This window comes from Mixophyes fleayi, chromosome 1 (assembly GCF_038048845.1).
Source record: "Mixophyes fleayi isolate aMixFle1 chromosome 1, aMixFle1.hap1, whole genome shotgun sequence".
Taxonomy (NCBI): Eukaryota; Metazoa; Chordata; class Amphibia; order Anura; family Limnodynastidae; genus Mixophyes; species Mixophyes fleayi.
This window is the reverse complement of record NC_134402.1, coordinates 318,831,750-318,851,970: the sequence shown is the minus strand read 5'-3', so window position 1 is coordinate 318,851,970 and position 20,221 is coordinate 318,831,750. Positions and strand designations below refer to the sequence as shown.

Here is a 20,221-nt window from a genome sequence, read left to right as displayed (position 1 = left end):
CACTTGCTACTTACCTGTACCCAGTCATCTGGATGTTTACCTGAAAACTGTCTTGTGCTTTGGACATACTGCAAATTTACAGTTCCTTTGAATTCTTGATCCCAGCTGTTAATCCCTGTTCAATTAAATTACCTGGACCTACTGTGTTGTATTCATTACCATTTACTTGTAATCCAGCCACACCCGATGTTTGTTTATATACCCAGCTTCACCTGGTCTGTTTCCTTGCATTTACCTGAATTGAGTTCTCACTGCAATAAAATAGTTTGATGTTTTCATCCTACTCCTGGCTCCATGGCTAGTTTTTAGAACAGAATTGTAATTAAAACAAGTTGCACGAAAAGATGAAAGCAGGCAATAAGCAAACAAGCAGAGTAAAGTGAGTGAGCACAGTGTCCCCCAAAGGACTAAAAGTAGTGAATTTTAAGGTGAGTAAAATATCCTCTTTCTCTGGCTTACCAATGGGGGACACTGCGGGATAATCCAAAACTGCCCCTAAGGGAGGGAGGGATTGCTCTGAAATGGCTATGCGTAAAACCTTGTGTCCAAAACTAGTATCCTGAGATGCAAAGCCCTGCAACTTGTAAAATTTGGAAAGTGTGGACATTCGACCACATTGCAGCCTGGCACAACTATTTGGCCGGAGCATCGTGACGCTCTTCCCAAGATGCACAGCCAATTTGAGCACAAGGCAACCGACAAGACGAACTGATCCAATGAGCAAGAGACAGCCTAGAGGCTGGCCAACCATACTTGTATACGTCGTCCACATCCAGAAGCAGCAAAGTCGCATCAGAAAAGTATAGTTCTGGCATTTTCTCCTCTGTTTCAATATCCTGGTTTAAGTGAAAACATGAAAGCACTTAAGGTACAAAGCAGGGATTCCTGGGAACCACTGCCTGGGCCAAAAATGAAACCGTAGCGAGCAAAAGAGATAGCGAGTAAGAACACAAACCTTCCAGGTGACTTAACGGAGATCCACTGACTCCAATGGCTCAAATGGCTCTCTGGTAAGAGCCCGGAGCACCAAATTAAGAACCCATGGCTTAACAGGGTGCACAAAGGCGGGTTGAGCATGGAGAATCACTTGTAAGAAAGTCTGCACATCTTTCATAACTGCCATCTTGCACAGAAAAAAGAAAGAGGGCGCAGATTCAATGAAAATAGATTGAGACCTTTGTCGAGACCTGCCTGAGGGAAGGCGAGCAAGCAAGAAATGTTAAACCGACAAGTGTGAAAGCTGATTCTCACACCAGAGAAGGCGGTTTCCTAGCCTCTGTACAACTGTGTGGGAGAAACCATTGATCCTAAGAATCCGGGTTTCCATAGCTATGTCATTAAAGCCATATGACCTAAAGAGAGGCAACGAAGATAGCCTTGAATGAAAAGATCAAGATCAGAAGGGTGATCATAAGGCCATCCCATGGATTTTGGTGTGGCGCGCCTAGTCTGGAGACACCAGAATAATGTCAGTAACCCTTCTCTTTTCAGTATCTTGAGCACCCACTGGAGCATGAGAATCGGAGGACACAAGTACAACTGAGGAAGCTACCACGGAATTGGTGTACCTAGCTTTAGGATCTCTGGACTTCACGCAAAAAAGGGGACCTTGAAGTTCAGATGGGGTGCCATAAGCTCTATCTCTGGGTGACCACAATGGTGAGCCTGTACACGCGCCCTGTAGATCTTCCTGGATTTCCAGCACATTAATTGCCAGCAGTGCCTCTTGGGGGCCCCAGAGACCCTTAAACCGGAGAGCAACGATGATGTTGCCCCACCTGGTCAGACTGGTGTCTGTAGTAATCAGGGTCCACACCCACGACTGGAATGACCAAACCTTAATGAGATGCGACCTGATCAACCACCACATGAAGGACTGGCGAATGGTCACAGACAACTGGATGAACTGCTTGTCCGGATGAAGGGGAGATTTGGACCACTTCCAGAGAATCTCCCTCTGGAGTGTACGAGAATGAAACTGAGCAAAGTGTGCTGCTTCAAACAGTGATACCGTGACCCCAAGCAGCTTCATGCAGTGGAGAAGGGACACCTTCAGCCTGGCCAGGAGGGACCTCGTCTTTGACAGAACCTTGTCCTCCAGAAGAAATACCCGCTGACGCCTTGTGTCAAGGCCAAGAAATAAGATCCTTTGTACGGGAATTAAGGAAGACTTGGGCAGGTTTACTACCCAGCTGTGTGCTTCCAGAATTATTACCCTCAAATGAAGATGGTGTAGAAGAACAGAATGTAATGGGGACTTTAACAGGTTGTCTATATTAGGAGCAACAGTGACGCCCTGAGAACACAGGAGACCTTCTATGACGGCCATAGCCATTGTGAAAACCCTTGGGGAGGTAGCTAGGCCAAAGGGCAAAGCCAGAACTGATAATGGGCCTTTATAGGCTGTAAAGCGAAGAAGACACTGATGCCTTTCCCGGATGGGGACATGGAGGTAAGCATCTTTTATCCATAGAAGCAAGTAACTCTCCCTATTCCATGCCCACAATGACTGTCTGCAGCGACTCCATCTTGAAGAGCAGAACATGAACCCATTTGAGGTTCAACATTGGGCGGAACGAGCCGTCCGGCTACGGGATTGGAGAGTCAAACCCCATTCAAGAGGAGGAAAGTGAATAATCACACTCGAAACCAGAATTTTATGCATTGCCTCTCGGAGTGCCAGACAACGGGACTGCTGCACATCAGACCCGTGGTGAAGAATCTGCGACGAGGAAAGTGTACAAGATCGATAACTTAACACCCTACGGAAACGTCCCCAGAGGAGGTGGGCTGTCCCCTGGTGGGAGCCCCCCTTGACCTACTGCAGGGATGAAAGGACCGAATCCTGGGTTATTTAGGTTTAGTTTGGATGATGGGCAGAAACGAGCCACCCGAATAATCTCTTCCAGCTGGGATCCAAAAAGTGTCACCACTTCAAAAGGTAAAGTCTCTAGTGTACGTTTTGATTCAGCTTCCTTGACGACGCCAAACCTGCCTCAGCCTGGGACACCCCATTAGTCAATGGTACTGGCTGCAAAAGTGTAATGCTATCTCTGCACTAGCAGAACTAGTCATTGCTAAGGGGGAATTGTACGTGAACTCACTGCGCCTTCCTCCCCACTCAGAGCCACGGCTTTCACACCGGCCAGACGCACAATGTAATCGGGCTGCAGCTTGCAGCTTGGAGGACTTTCTGAATGGCAGTAGCATGTTGGGTGTGAACGAAGCCCGCAGCCTACTTATCCCGAAGGTCCCAAAGTGGAGGAGGCCTGCAAGTAATCCACTCCTTGGGAAGCGTCATTGTGCCCAACATAAAGTAAAAAATAGAAATGAAAGAAAAATATTAAGGAAAAAAAAAAAAAAAATCAAGGGCAGCAGTCCTAAAGAACTCCCTACTCCAAAGGTCACTTACAAAAAACTGAGGATGGCTTCCCCTCGGAGGGGAATAGTACAGGTGGAGCTGTCCTATCAATACATTTAAATTGAAGTGCCCCTTACTCCAGGACCACCTACTATACTCCATTGTCGCAGGGTTCCCCAGTGCTATGCCAGAGGAATACATGAACACTGATCAGCCACAACATTTAAACCACCTGCCCAACACTGTGTAGGTTCCCCTTGTGCTGCATGGACTCCACGAGACCTCTGAAGGTGTCCTGTGGTATCTGGCACCAAGACATTAGCACCAGATCCTTTAAGTCTTGTTAGTTGCAAGGTGGGGGCCTCCATGGCTCTGACTTACCACATCCCAGAGATGCTCAATCAAATTGAGATCTGGGGAATTTGGAGGCTAAGTAAATACTTTGAACTCTGTCATGTTCCTCGAACAATTTTTGCAGTGTGGCAGGGCGCATTATCCTGCTGAAAGAGGCCCTGCCATGGAAATACTGTTGCCATGAAGAGGTGTACTTGGTCTGCAACAATGTTTAGGTAGGTGGTGTGTGTCAAAGTAACATCCACATGGATGCCAGGCCCCAAGGCTTCCAAGCAGAACATTGCCCAGAGCTTCACACTGCCTCTGCCAGCTTGCCTTCTTCTCATATTGCACCCAAGTTCCATCTCTTCCCCAAGTAAACGACGCACAATCACCTGGCCGTTCGCATTATGTAAAAGGAAAACGTGTTTCATCTGATCAAACCACCTTCTTTCATTGCTCCATTGTGCAGGTATGGCGCTCACATGCTCACTGTATGCTCTTTCGGCAGTGGACAGGGGTCAACATGGGCACTCTAACCAATCTGCGGCGATGCATCCCCAGATGCAGCAAGCTGCACTGCGCTGTATGTTCCGACACCTTTATATAATAGTCAGCTTTAACTTTTTCAGCTATTTGTGTTACACTAACTCTTCTGTGGGATTGGACCAGATGGGCTATCCTTTGCTCCCCATGCTCATCAGTGAGCCTTGGGCGCCCGTAACCCTTTTAGCTGCTTCACCGGTTGTCCTTTTTTGGACCACTTTTGGTAGTTACTAGCAACTGCATACCAGGAACACCCCTTAAGACTTTCTGTTTTGGAGATTCTCTGATCTAGTTGTCTAGACTTCACAGTTTGGCCCTTGTCAAAGTCACTCAGAACTTTACGTTTCCACATATTTCCTGCTTCCAACACATCAATTTCAAGAACTGACTGTTCACTTGCTCAGCACCCATTCAGAGGTGCCATTGTAACGAGACAATGTTATTCACTTCATTTGTGAATGATTTAATGTTGTCGCCGATCAGTGAGAATATACTGTGTTCAAGACACATATCGACTGATTAATGTTACCTTCCTTTTCTCCATTTAGAGCGTCAAATAAAGTTCTATATGTATGCATTTCTTTTTTTTCCTGAAAAAATGATTTCCCTACAACTGTCTGTCAATTGTTTTATCATGGAGGTACTTTCAATAATGAACAGTTCAAACTCCTTGCTCTTTTTCCTTGTTTAATAATAAATAAAAATAAAACAAAGGAAAGTGTTGCCCAGTCTTTTCCATAAGCTAGCTCTTTACTGAGTTATTGTTGGCTGAATAGGCGAATCCAGAGAGATGCTTTTGTGCCACTGTTTTTTTTTTAGCCATTTATCTTCGCCCGAGCACCTGAAAACTAGATCCTGGCCGCTGTCATAGGGACACTTGCAGCCGCTAGGCCACATGGAGAGTTTATTGCATTTGCAGTGGATGGAGAGTTTTGTTCAGTGACTTACATTCTTGATGTGGACAATTTGAATTTGATTCTTGAGTCACATTCACTTTGAGTTATCTCTCTATCCCGAAGTCTTTTGGAACCACGTGCAGATCTGAGGGACACTGGTTATAGATATTGGTGTCTAAATCACAAGCTTTCCCCCAGTGGGAGGAGGAGGGATCATGTCTATCCCCTTTAGCATTCAAATGTTCTTTCATCCAATCTGGGGGACACTGCTACCATGGGGTTGCATGTAGGCAGCAGGAGTTGGCACTTAACTAGTTAACGTTTAACTACACTTGCTGACTCTTCCCCTCTGCAACTTCCTGCAGCCTCAGTGTTTAAGTGCCCAAGGAGTTGGGCTTGTTTGTCATTGCTGCTCCTATATGTTTTATTCCTTAACTGTTTATTTATTAGGAATTTTTTCAGAATGACAGGGGGCTCCTGTGCAGAAAATAGCTACAGAGGACACACAGGAGCCGACAGAAACAACAAGTTCTTTTAGAGCAGGACGGCTCTCACTGCCAGCTGCCACTGTGACTGTCCATTGTCACACCAGAGCCCCTTCTGTGCATAGGAGGACCGCCAGTTCACTGCAGTTAAGAGTACTGGCGCTGCCATTATGGGCAGAGAACGCCGACACTGTATTCATTCGACGCCATTTTGATGGATTGTATCAAGTCTCCTGCTATTCAGAGTATTTGGAAGACTAGAGTACACACTTTTCCTGCAATTTGTGTTGGGAAAGAGGCATATGTGGCGGCATGTGCATTGACTGTGACACGCTTAGACAAATAGAAGCAGCGTGACAGCCAGCAGCTACCAAGGTCGACTGTACAACTTGTAGAAGATGGAAATGGAAAAGGAGCTTACTCTGACCACCTCAGACACGTGATTTGGTATGGCAGTACTCCCAGGACTGGTACTCCACTTCTTCGAGTGGGTTACTTCCGAGTGAGGTCTGTTGCCCCTGTGGACATGGAAAATGATGCCAACCTATGGGACTGGTGCAGTAATCTTTCGCCAGAGGGGGGCTCTGTAACTGACTTCAGGTACCTGATCATTGAGACTGTCCTACAGATATAGATGGACAATAAGGTCATGTTACTGCCCCAGCAGGGTGCTCGATCACTTCTTCAAGGGTGCCAGTCCTCCTTCAGTCTAAAAATGCTATGGTCGTGACATATGTAAACTGATAGGGCGGGACCAGGAATGCCAGTGAGCATTAAAATACAGCTTTAGTTCATTGGGTGGACTTCTGTCGCAGCAGTCCCGCTGGGAAAGGGATCTCTCCTTGCAGTTCTTCAGATGCTGTGTCAGCAGTGGTTTTACTTGATACACATCTTGGCGCGGTCACTAGGCCTCTGATTATGTTCAGAAGTGGGGTTCCTACTGTTGAGATGACTGTCCTTTCCATCCAGTGGAAGTCCCAAAATGGACACCCGTTCCTTCCACTGTGCAGGTTCCTTGAATCTTCAGAGGGTCCATGGAGGAGGCCTTAGAATTCTGCTGCATCCGGACCCGATTGGGCCAATCGGGTCCAGATGCAGTATATTTCATGCTGGATCCAGGGAGGAGGGCGTTGTCTGCTTGCGCATGCCAGCCGGTAAGAAACTCCAACGGCCCCCCTTGCTCAGGACTGTAATGGCTGGCTTCCGACAGTTCAGGGGATTCTATTTCAGAATAGTGGCTACCCTTTTGGTAGGCCAGGATACCTGTGGCTACCACCATTCTACAAGGCATAGAGTAATTTTGTGTGGAAGTGTGAGCTTTAGTCCATCATCCAACTACATTTCTTTTTTTCTTTTTTTTTTTTTTTTCCCCACTGTTCCTTGCTTTTCACGGATGACTAAAGACAAGTCTCCTGCTCAGTTCCTGACCTGGCGTCAGCTATCCCTCTTGGACTTGCACTGTGCAATGCAGAGGCTTGTGAGTGCGCAAGAAGTGCAGACCTCCACGGTTCCCTCCCGACACCTGGGGGAGGCCTAAGACATTAGGTCCTTATTCCTTACCACTTTCATTGACAGCTTGCGTCAGCTGAAGTGCGATTGCCACATAGTAATGGAGTTCCTTGACTAAGGACCTTGGTATGTAGGGTATCAGGCCAGTGGCTTCTTGGCGGTATACCATATTCTCCATTTTTTATGTTACGTCAGGGCTGGTTCACACAATACAAATTGATTCTGGAGGTTCTGATTACGGTCCTTTGAGAACTTGCTGCCTCTTTGGACCTTATCTCAGTGGGTTTTCTTTAACATATGGTTCGTGCCCTCCATCTTATGGGGTGTGGCTGTCCAAAATTAGGAGGACTGGTTTCTGCTCGTATAGTTCCATAGGAGATTGGGAAAGGCTGGCTGCTAAGCAGACCATCGCCAGTTGTATTCTGTCCTCTGTCCGACAAGCCTTCTCGGTTAAGTCTGCTTATGTCGAATCATCTTGGCACCCATTCCACCCACTCCGTGGGAGTAATCTGGGCTGCAACACAATTGTATGTCAGCGGATCAACTGGGCCAAGGAGTTTTATAGTCCTCTGGCTGTAATTTTCCAAAAATAATCTAGTTACTGTTGTGGCTACGGCCGCTGGGTTTTGGCTGCAATGTTTTTTGCCGGATTATAAGAGCATTCCCTCCGTTCAAGGGACTGGTTTAGAATGTCCCCATGGTAGCAGTGTCCTGCAGATTGGATAAAAGAAAAAAGAGGATTCTTATACTTCTGGTAAATCCATTTCTCGGATGCCATCTTGGGGAACACTGCATTCTCTTCCTTCTGCTAATTGGTTTTCACTGGCGGTCTCCCCTTCCTTTGGGCTTTTAATACACTGACGCGGCAGGGGGTTGCAGAGGGGAGTCAGAAAGTTTAAAGTTAACTAGTTAAGTACCATCTCTTGCTCCCCACATACAACCCCATGGTAGCAGTGTCCCCCAGTGCTGTGAATAGTCAAAGTATCTTTGGAGCAGTCCACTAAAATTAATAATAATACATTTGTCCAGTAGTCCCAAATATCATATACGGTTAAAATGTTAAAATACAAGTTATTTTCTATGTGTATGGCATTACACATGTTGTTATCCATACCTATAAGTTCATCGGCTTAAACTGTAATTGTACAGTTAAAACAGCTGAATTCCTCATTTCTCCTTTTGATTGCAGAGTTATGCCACCTAATATTGTTACTCTACTCAATCCCTGAAAAGTGATGCTGGACAAGTTACCAGTGTTCCCAGCTTCCGTTTGTTTCCCTTTCCCTACATGGAACACTTGAGAGGTCATGAAATTAACCATTTGCTGTCAAGCACAATATGTAGAATGTTTAGCTTTTATTGTACTTTGAATGTATCCGTTTATTACATATTGCTGTACTTAACATGCTGAATTGCTGAATTTTTTTTGTCCTGCAACTCTATTGAAGGTTATAGTTCCGCTTCCCACATGGAATTCCAGAACATGTGAGCCACTGACAGACAATATGGAAAAATTTGCTATTGAGACAGAGCTAATCTACAAGTATTCTCCATTTCGTTCTCAAAAGGAGGTTATGGAACAATTCAGAAAAATTACTGGAGATTCGGGTAAAATCCATAGTAAATTTAATATTCTGTTTTTGAAGTTCGTAAGTGATTGTATATAATGTAGTTATCATCATAAATTACTATTAAAACGAACATATTTCTCATTCATCTGTGGAGGACACTGGAACACTGGGGTATGTGTTAAGTGTGAGACGCAAGCTTGAGTAGTTTAAATTTACTGACAAAAGCTCAAGCTCTTCTCCCTCTATCTCCATTGGCTGCCTGGTACACTTTCTTTTTTAAGTACCTGCTGGAGCTGGGCAAATTTTTTATGGCTTTTGTTGTGAACTTAGAGAACTTAGTTATTTATAAGGGTTAACCCATCACATAATTGTGGGAATAAGGCCTAAATCATAACTGCAGTGTAAATATGGTATATCAAATTAATCCATTGATAAATAGAGATACTAAAGTGTAAAATGTGAAGTCCGAAAATCTGCTGTGTGTGTATTCGGTGACTCTGCACATCCCAATGTTAGAAGATAGCAGTGTCACCTATAGCAGCTTCAAAAGGCCCCAGCGGTGAAATATATCCTGTCCTGGGATGAAGTTTTGACACCTGAATAGAATTTTAGGAACCGCTCAGCATGATGTTTGGCTCAGAGACCATGGACTGACTTGGCTACAATTTTATATAGACAAAAGAAGTCCGTTTTAAAATATACCACTTAAAATCAATAAAAGTAGTGATCAACCACATATTCCTCCATAGTATGATGAAGGGCAGTGCATATGTCAAATTAGGAATTCTGCCACACAGAGAAGTTATGGAAATGAGTAGAAGCTCAACTGATACCGTATAGCTAGGCTTGTTTGATATCAATAGATGGGTAAATTCCTAGGGGATCTATTAATAATAAAATTGGGTCTGTGTGACGCTCCACAGAAAAGTTAGATCACATAGTAGAATTGGTTAGTAAATCAGGCAACATTCACATGTTTATTGAAAAAAGTGTCACAGACTACAACCCCTGGGGGTGGGGACAGGTGTGAAAGTGTCTTTATACAACTCCTATAAGTTATACTCTGAATGTAATACCTTTTATTTTAAACTGTTTTGCTTGTGTATATTATATCAATTGTTTATTAATTGTTTTTTATATCTGTATGCCCTGTACCTTTGTATATTAAATCTATAAATTTAGTAAGTGACGTCCTTAATACTCTAACGAATCCATTTGCCTGTTAAGAAGAGTATAGCTCGACCAAGTTAACCCTGTGAATGCCGGTGTGTGATTTGTTAATGCGTTTGACTAACAAGCCTAGTGTGTGCTTGCATTTACACTGGTGTAATAGTCTGGAGGTGTGACCAGTTAACCCTTTGATTGCTGGTGTGGGCTTTGCTAGCGTGTGGGTAGCGAGAAGCCTTGTGTGCAAGTGTGGGATAGTATATTGGGGTCCTATTGCCCGTATACAATAGGTGGTGGCAAAACCTGAATTGTATAGGGGTGTGAGAGCGCTGTGTGTGGGTGATTCAGTAGGTCTATAACCTGTGTGATAGGCAGAGAGAGACTGCGGGCTGGAATCGTGTGTAACCTCTTACAGTAAACACCCAAAGTCACGGCAGCTGAGAATTTGTTTGTGATAGCTTTATTATTTTTTTTAGCTGCAATCTGCATCCCTCAGTGGCACCTGTGAAAGCCTGTAGTGGGTTGCAGAGGTGCTGCGATCGGCTCCTCCTCCAGCCGAAAGCCTGTTCTCAGCTTTGAAATAACTGGGGGTGGGGGGGGGTGTCAATTCACCACTTCATCCAGTTCCAATGAGCCTGGACTGGCAACAGACAGCTCACCAGAGGCGGGGCATTAAGGAGAGTGATTCCCCACTCTTACTGGAGCAGGGTTCTGGACTTTATTTGCATTTTCCCCTCAGCACCACAACTTGCAGAGGAGTTGTGGATGCAGTGTTAACAGTGCCACGAAGGGATGGGTCAGATGGGGTCTGCCTGTCATCGCAGCCTCGCACTGGGCCACCCAGCAGCCATTGCAGTCATCCTTGCTAGGTCCTGGGGGTAGGTGACATCCCTTCAGCACCTCCTCATTAATCTCATCACTTGACTAGTCAGACTTTCAAGCTGTCTCCAGTGGTGCATCTATCTCTCACCTGGATGCTTCGTAATGACAACCTTCGTATAGGTCGCTCATTCGCTGTCTGGGACTGTGAGATGGTGATATCTGATGTAAGCCTTCAAGGCTGGGGGTGCCGTTATGCTTCAGCTCCAGGAATTAATATAGTTAATTTTCCTGACCTGAAAGACTACTTTCATATTAGCTGTCTCCTCAGGCAGGGGACTTTCGAAGATGAGGACTCTGGGGTATATTTACTAAACTGCGGGTTTGAAAAAGTGGAAATGTTGCACATAACAACCAATTAGATTCTAGTTATCATTTATTTAGTACATTCTACAAAATGACAGCTAGAATCTGATTGGTTGCTATAGGCAACATCCCCACTTTTTCAAAACCGCTGTTTAGTAAATATACCCCTCTGTCTTGTGGGTCTCCATTTCTCATCTTCCATGAGATAAGGGCCTGTGTTTAGGTTTAAACCATCCTTTAGGACTAAGGTGGTCTCCCAAGTTCCATCTAAACTGCGATGTTTCTGGCCTTAGACTGAAATTCTGGAGTCTCCAGAGAAAGAAGACTTTTTTTTTGGATGTTAGAGGATTGAGGACCTACATCCATTGTATTAGACCAGTAAATTACACAGGAGGGAGGACATGTTTTCCTTTACAAAATCCACAAGAGAGGTTGTCCAGCTTCTTATCAGACCATTGCCAGATGGATTGCTGTGGTAATTCGCCAGGCTTACATTGGTGCAGGGTAGTCTGTCACTTAAAATGTAAGGGTGCATACTATCAGATCGATGGATGTCTCTTGGACGCAGTAGCATGGAACATTGGCTGAGCAGCGATGCTGAACAGCCACCTAGGGGTAAATGTATCAATGTCCGGATTCTTCAACTCCGGCGAGATCGGCGTCTTCAGCGCTTAAATTTAAAGCGGCGCTGCCTTGTAAAGGGAAGTTTCCCTTTACAAGGCAGCGCCGCTTTAAATTTAAGCGCTGAAGACGCCGATCTCGCTGAAGTTGAAGAATCCGGACATTGATACATTTACCCCCTAGTCTTTGTTGCATACTTTCATAGAGCTCTACAGATTCAATATGTTTATGTCAAAATATGCCAGTTTTGGATGTTGCACTGTAACTTCTAGGTGTTCATGGCCAGTGTTCGTGTCTCCCATGGATGAATGAGAAAATGTTTTTTTTTGTACTTGTATTAAATCTTTGTCTCTGAATCCAGTGAAGACACTAGACTCTTCATTAATGTTCTTTCCTCTTGTCTCTGTTCTTGATATTTGTGGTTTCACTGTTATACTTGTTAAGATTCTTGCTCTTGCTGGAGAACATTGTTTTTATCCAGTCCATCTTGTTTTAAAGTCCTGGTCCTGTCCTTTGGGGCTCTGTTAGTAAAATACTAAAGTTCCTAGGCAGCCAATGGAGGTATAGAGGGGAGGAGGCTGAGCTTTTGATGGTAAATTTAAAGTGTCTGCTTCTGCCTCAGCACTCTGTATGAACCAACCCCAATGTTTGCGTTTCTCCTTATTGGATTCAGGGAAAAAAGGATTTAACGGAATGATTTTTTTAAATTTTATTTAATGTGCTGAAGACCAAGCAGAAAGTTAAAATGTACCCTTGTGCTTTTTTAGGTACTATTGTTGTCATTTTTAACTTGAAGTTAATGGATGCTGGAGAACCAGAGCTTGATGTAGTGTCTGACCCAAAAGACATTCAAATGGCTGGGACCCCTCCAGACGGAACGTGAGTGACCAGTTAGATATAAGTTAAACAAATACGTGTAGAAAGACTTTTTTGGGCACACCTTTTGTAATTGAGTTCTATCATACTAACATATTGCTTTCCCAAGTATCATTAGGTCTCATGTAGAGCTTGGAGGAAGTGTTTGTAGTGAATGTGATTGACAATGTAATTATTTAATGAAGTGATAATACTAGAGAGAATAGTGTCTGGACAGTTTATAATAAATGTGGACATTGCATGTTCCACATAACTTTGTATCTAATTGCATTTTAACTTTCTTTAAAAAAATGTAATTAAGTAATGTGAGTAAACGTCTGCAACATCATATAATAAAGCAATCACACTAATGATTTAAGTAAAGTCAGTCAACTGTAAAGTCACTTCGCAATCAGAAGTGGCAAGCTAATGCTGTCGTTATTGTTGCGTGTTGCAACCGCAAGAGATGCCTCGCTTGACAGGTCTATCTTTGTTCAGGTCTAGTTATGTGAAGAAGCCGTTGCTGTTCGCTGCCAGCTATAGCCCTCCCACCCCCCCCATTCTAACTTTCTAATTGTAAGTGTAATGTGACAAGAATTTATGCACATGTGCAGTTACAGAATTGCATATTTTATGCAGATAAAACACATACGTCCATCTGTACACAAGACCCTAGTTTCGTCTCTCCAGTCATAATGATTTATAAGTTTATGATGCGTCAATATCTGCATGTAGACGTATGCATGTATTTTGGTGGTCTTTGTTTTTGTACGCATACAAAGTAAGAAAATGCATATCTCACATGAATAAAACAGACAAGAGTCCACCTCTACATGAGCCCCATTATATTTTTTGTAATGTTAAGTTCTTGTGTAGCGCTATGTCACATGATGGTTAGTGTGCATACATTTTATGTTTGTCATTATTATTTAGGAAGCCAGAGCGACTGTCATTTAGAGCCTATGCTGCCGTTCTTTATATTGACCCAAGAATGAGAATTTTTATTCATGGCCACAAGGTGCAAACAAAACGACTATCTTGTTGTCTCTACAAGCCCAGGTAACAGTTTAATTGATGATTTTATGTATTCAATTTTATTAACTGAGAAAGGGATTAGATCAAATAATCCAGAGTTGTGTAATTTTTTATTTATATAGCTCAGTTCATAGGTTACATATTTTACTTTTTTTTTTGTATGGGTGGTTATGTTAATATCTGAAAAGACAGGTCATAATTACAAGCGGGGATGTCTGATAACCATTTTGTGATGCTGTGTTGCTTATTTTTATTGCAATGTATTTTTATTTTTAGAATGTACAAATACACCTCAAATCGATTCAAAACACGAGCTGAGCAGGAGGTGAAGAAGGCAGAGCACATGGCCAAAATCGGTATTGTGGGGGAAGAAGGGATACTTTGTTTAAAAATGAAATTACTCCTTCAGTCAGTGTTGATATTTGTAATTGGACATCTAGTTATAAAATTGTTTGAAATACTAATCTTATTTATGCACACAATGTTAATTAAGCTTTGCGTGGAAGTGTAATTTGGTTGAAAATAACTTTTGGTGCATTTTAAGTTATACTTGTACATTACAATAATTAAGCTTAGTTAATTTTGACCACAACTGGATGCTAAATTCAACTTCCATCTTCTGGTAGCGGAGGAAAAGGCACATGAAGCAGAGAGCAAAGCACGAGCCGTGGAATCTCGCCTTGGAGAAGACTTATCTCGAGAATCCAGGGTAAGGATAAGATTCTGCTTATTGGGAAATGCAAGCAATGTACCTCCATAAACCACATCTTTTAACACTGGGAATCAATGTTATTCCAGACATGATGTGCACTCTTATACATTATTTTAAGTGGTTTTGATATTATTGTGGGCAAATAACACTGGTCAGTTTATTAAATACCCTTATTGTTTACATGGAATAGACCTCTCAGAATCCTATTTGCAGACAATACTGTTTTAAAGCTGTTTTGGCAGGCTTCCTTAGATCTATATGTGCACTTCACAGGAAGACTGAGCATGGCAGAGTATTTACTTTTAATGCAGGATTGTAGTGGGGACCAAATGAGCACATGAAGTTATTAGGATCGGCAACACTGCTGTGGCTTTCATGCACATTTTGCAGGTGCACCAAGAATGGTCCAACACACACACATCATCCTGCCAATGGAAGTCTCCTGCTTAGAAACATACAGTTGTTGAAAGCGGATAGCTTAGGTTATTGCTAATTATACATCGTAATAGACAGGCTACAGTCTACCACTCTTAAGAATACCAGTGATGCTGAGTTAAACATAATAGAATGTACAACCTGTCCGTAGCTGTATAGTGCTGCTTGTAGTCCATTGCTGTGGTGTTGTACCATTCTACCAGGGCTATAATCCATAGGAGATAGGTGTGGGTATGTGGTTAGATCTGGTTGGTTCTTTGTTTCCAGAGCTAGGGGTTAGAGAGGTAAAATCATAAATTAAGAGTGAAGTTGTTATCAGGGTTCAAAGACCAGTGTAGCTCGAAATGGTGTAAGTTGTGCTTCCAGTTTCATGTGTGATATGCAGTCTCATGAGTGTTTTAGGTGCTTGGTATTGTCATGTGGAGGAAGAAGGGGGCGGCGATACCGGTGGAAGTGGAGCCGTAGGGTAGGGAGTGTAGAGGATAAGGGGGGCGGATGTGCGAATTTTGGAGGAGGTAAGCGGGAGAGGGATTGACAGATTGGAAGAAGTGGGGTAGGTTGAAGTATACGTAATAGGGACAAGGTAGGGATAGCTCTATGATAATGGCTGGGAGAATATTTAGGATATGTAGTGACTTGAAATAGGGTGGGGGTATTACAGGGTGAATGCAGTTTTGCATTCACCCTGTAATACAATGGTGAATAAGAATAGATTACAATATAGATTACAATATGTAATAGTAGTAGGTCAGTTGGTAGATAGCTATTTGGAAGAGTAAAAAAATGTACACAAAAAATACAAAACCATTACTACTAAAAAGATAACAACATGAAAAATTAGTAAATGAATACATCATTACATCCGTAGTGTAATGATTGTATTCATTGGAGTGTAGTTAATACTAACGAGTTTCATCATGGTAGTGGCATCCTTATTGGGTTCTGTTTCCAGAGTGTGATTGTACAACTTATCTTGACATGGATAAGGATATATGACTGATTGATTGATTTATTATAATTAGCATACTCTGCAGTATTTTACAATTGGGAAAAACGCTGTTATTAAACAAAACTGGGTGTAAACAAACAGGCAAAGGGGTTAATGAGTCTTGCTATCAAGCTTACAGTCCATAGTAAAATAGAAGCTTGATATGAATAAAGTTCCACATATTGTATACTGGTGGAGTCAGATTTTAATGGGAAAGGTACTTAGTGAAGCTATATGATCCGTTCATGCAACAATGTATGTTTTGGGGGTTCGAAAGTGATTGAGCATTGAAAGAGAATAAATGTAAGTGGTAATCCAGAAAAATAACCTAACTAGTCTAAGAAGGTGGTTTGGGACTAGTAGAAAGCTCACCTAAAGAGGTGACTTCTCAGGAAACACTTGGAAGTTTTGCAAGCTATCTGTAGGGGCTGCACTTCTGCAACATAGTGTTCACTGTTTGAGTCCAACTGTACCAGATTCCTCCTGGGCATTAGTGGTTTCAGATGGCATAAGAAACACTGCGTTACAGCAGAGAGGTAACTGCAACATTTTGGAAAAATATTGAGACTTATTGAGACAGCCTGCAGTCTCTGCACACATATAAAAACGGCTTGGATGGTTCATGAAACACCTGGCAAGGCTTTTTGGAAACCTTTAGACAGGAACTGAATTATTAGTGTCCCTGATAGTTTCCTGCAAACCGTTACAGTACAAGAATCCTGTGATCTCCGTTGCACCCTGATTTTTGTTTGTTGTTCTTAATCTTGCCATAATATAAATACAATAGTATAAGAAAAGTTTGCTATACCTTTTTAATGTATTTCATGTTTTGTGCAACAACATATCCTGTATTTTATGAACATTTATGTTCCTTCTATCTAAACTGCTTTGATTTTGATAACAAAAACAATACACACCATTTGCATCACCAATGCACACCTTCTCCCCACCGTCCTTCCCCACTCCCACCTCGCCCCACTTTGCTCAACACGACAGCGAAACGTCTCTTCCTTCCGCGCCGCACTTCTTCTGCCCTGCCTTACACTGGCTCTCCTTCCCTTACAGAATCCTTTTCAAACTCCTCGCCCTCACCTACTAGGCCATCTCCGTCTCCACCTGCCCCTTATATCTCCAACCTCCTCTCCATTCACACTCCCTCCCGCTCCCTGCGATCAGCCAATAGCCGTTGACTCTCCTCCAGTATGATCACCTCATACGACGCCAGAATCCAAGATTTCTCCCGGGCTGTCACACTTTACTGGAACGACATGTTTCAACCGACTGTCCTCTAATCTGTCCTCTTTCAAATGGGCACTTAATACTCATCTGTTCCTCAAAGCCTACCAGCCTTCCACCTAACCATCTCCGTGCTCGATCTCCTCTCACTTCTCCTGTCCCTGTACTTGCTCCTCTTGCGTGTCATCCCCTCCACTGACTGCCTGTGTGCCTACAGTCTGTTGCCATCCTTTTAGTATGTAAGTTCTTACGACCAGGGCCCTCTTCCCTCCTGTCTCTATATCATTTATTCTCCTCCAATTTCATTATATTAGCTATGCTTGGAGCTATTGGAGTCTTGGTTTTACTTGTTTATTGTTCTGTACCGTCTTACCCTGTATTGTACTCTGTTTTGTACTCTGTATGGCGCTGCAGAAATCTTGTGGTGACCTATAATTAAAGAATATAATAATCTGTTTTACAATGGATTTGTCTTGAAACTGCATGTGAAACAAATTGATTTGTACTGTACCTCCTGTGTTGCTCATGTAGGAGAGTAATTTCTCTAGGTGTACCAGTGTACACGGTCGTGCATCACTTTGTAACTTCATCTTCTATTAAACGCTTTAAAAACTGGAACTATTTTACATCTGTTTACTTTTTAATATTTTTGTTTTGTGATATTTTTTAAGATTTCTTTTTACCTGACCACATATAACTCTTGTATTGCCTTTTTGTTAAACTCAGGGCTACAGAGTAGCCAGTGGTTCAAATTAATCTTTTTTTTTTAAAGCATTATTATTATTTTTTTATGTTCTGGTCAGATGATTCTTACATAGACTTTTAGCATTCGTTTTTTTTCCCCCTCATGCTATCTGGGGTACACTGTTAGCTTGGGTTTGAGGTGACTGTGTAGGAGCTTGGCACTGAATGGATAAACTTCTGAAAAATGAGGCTCCTCCCATCTCCCAACCTTACACATCCGCTGTTTTCATTTAGTGCCCAAGAAGATAAGCAGGTTTTTCATGGGGCTGCCTAGTTTCATAAGTGTTTATTTGTTTTTGCAGTTATTCTCTGGCAAATTACTCCCTGCTGCAGATGTTGTTCTGCAACGGCAAGGACCCTGTTTGGCGCTGTGGAGCACCAGTGTTTTCAAAATTGCCACCACCACCAGAGCAGGCTCATACCATGGAGGTTCTTGGGGCTATTTTTATTGTCAAGTGGTACCCCCTGCTTGGGTCAATGCCACTTGAGACATAAAAGTTAGCAGGGGAAAACAGGAGGCTCCATTGCACTTGTCCAAGGGGGCAGCAGGAGGGGAATACACCCCATTCAGATGGCCCCTCCCTTTGGCTAGCTTCCCTTCTTGTGAACGCCCATCAGAAGATCACTCCCTGGAAGAGCTGTAGCTGTGCAGTGACGTCACTCTGGCTGTGCTGCCTTCCAGCTGTTGGAAGAGTAGACTTGAACATGAAAGCTTGTATCTTTTGGGATTTTCATCAAATTCTTCGGCTGTCTTGGAAACCTGGGGGGCTAAGTACCTCCTTTTACTAAATTGTGTGTATGGGTGAAATTGTTACAGGCACTGTCCCTCTGGGGTTTTTGTTTTTATTAATTTTATTTTATATCTGAGGGTCTTTTGTTGTAGGATCTACACCAGCATTATAGATAATCTAGATCTGATTCTGTCACTGTATGTTTTGACTCACTATATCTGTAAAAAGGTCCAATTCTAAGGCCAATGCTGGAGGAGGGAAAGCTGTTATGTATTTCACCTGTTCCAGGCGCCATCAAAATGATCAAACAGAAGGCAGGATCCAGATGCCTGGTGTGCAGCCTGCAAAACAGAAGACTGACTTATGCACGCCTGGGGGGAGGGGGGTTGCAGCTGAGATGGGGGAACCTACTTGGCCAAGATCCTTGGCTCAATCCAATGTTGAGTAGACTAGACTTGCTGTGGTTTCTAGAGAAGTTAATGTTAATCCTTCAATACCTTTTTCTGTGGGTCCGCCTGGACCAGACACTCTCCCATGGGAGACGATCACCCCCGTCATAACAGGTTCAGTGGCTATGGCTCAGGCTGAACCTGCGTGGGTCAGGACATGGGAGAGATTTGTTTTGGGTTTGACACGAGTGTCTCTGAAGATTGGAAACTGCAAAGAGTCTCTACAATGACAGAGTCCACTCACATGCAGGTTATTCAAGTATTCCTAGGTGAGAATTCAGATTCAGAATTCTCTTAGCATAAAGAAGGTGGCTTGTGGGTGACTTAGACCCAGAAGTCTCGGCTAGTTTTGAAGGTGAATTCTTTAAAGGCCAGGGCATTGACTAACTGGTTATGGACAGTCCATCAGGCTTTAGACCTGTTCGATGTGGGTAATTCACCAGTTATAGAGGCAGCATTATTAAATAGAAAGAAGTAAAGGGTGTTTTTTTTTTTTCTTACTTGCTTAATTACTCACTCACTCCTGGGAGAGGTATGGGCTAAGCAGGGGCGGATCTAGACAAATGCTCTACCCGGGGCGATTTTAGGGGGGGGGGGGGGGCGATTTAGGCCCCGCACCCTTTCTGATTTTTATGGCTGCCGTCGGCTGCACAGTATGTGCAGGTCCGTTCGACAGTGGCAGTGTGCTGCCCGGCTGCTCTGATTGTGTTTAAAACAGTGTGCAGCTGTCGGCAGCAAGCCCCTGCTGGGAAGGGGGGGGGGGGCGATTGCCCTGATCGCCGCCACTGGGGCTACGCCAGATAAACTTTTCTTATTTCGTGTAAGTTGCCTGTGGCGTACCCCTTAACAACTGAGGACATAGCTAAGTGGGAACACCCGCTAAGTGTGGACACTCCAATGGCTCGGGTCGCCTCTCTGTGTCTACCACCATTCCCATTGGGCAGCTTCTCTCAAGGATGACACTGACAGAAAATGTGAAAAACTTTTTGAATTGCATTCAGGGGTGGATTGGGAACTTATAGTGGCCCTAGAAAAAAGTCTGAAAGTGTCCTTATGTACGCAGGGACAAATAAATGGTAGGCGTGGCCCAGTATGTGTGCGTACCCAGTGTGTGTGTACGTGTGTGTACCTGTATACATGTGTCCTGTTCTTGTCACTTTCAATTCCTGTGGCTGCTGGTGTCTTTAGATCAGTTGCTGTTAGTCTGGATCCTGGAATGTTGGAGGCCCTGTTTGGCTAGCATATACATTTACTAAATAACCACCTTCTCCCCAAACTCAGCATCACATCCAATTAATAAACCCCAAGCTACCCCATCTTATATTAATAGGCCCTACCAATAAATTAAATTGCTCCACCATC

At 43.4% G+C, this 20,221-nt stretch overlaps 1 protein-coding gene across 2 annotated transcripts in view; it reads left to right on the top strand.

The window, feature by feature from the left end:
- The window catches only part of MORC2 (MORC family CW-type zinc finger 2), a 121,543-nt gene that overhangs the window by 27,117 nt on the left and 74,205 nt on the right, over positions 1–20,221 (top strand). For both annotated transcript variants that reach the window (XM_075212944.1, XM_075212937.1), the window contains exons 8-12: positions 8,579–8,738; positions 12,442–12,553; positions 13,463–13,588; positions 13,841–13,920; positions 14,191–14,273. In XM_075212944.1, coding sequence (XP_075069045.1) covers positions 8,579–8,738; positions 12,442–12,553; positions 13,463–13,588; positions 13,841–13,920; positions 14,191–14,273 — 561 coding nt within the window. The remainder of the gene's footprint in view (positions 1–8,578; positions 8,739–12,441; positions 12,554–13,462; positions 13,589–13,840; positions 13,921–14,190; positions 14,274–20,221) is intronic.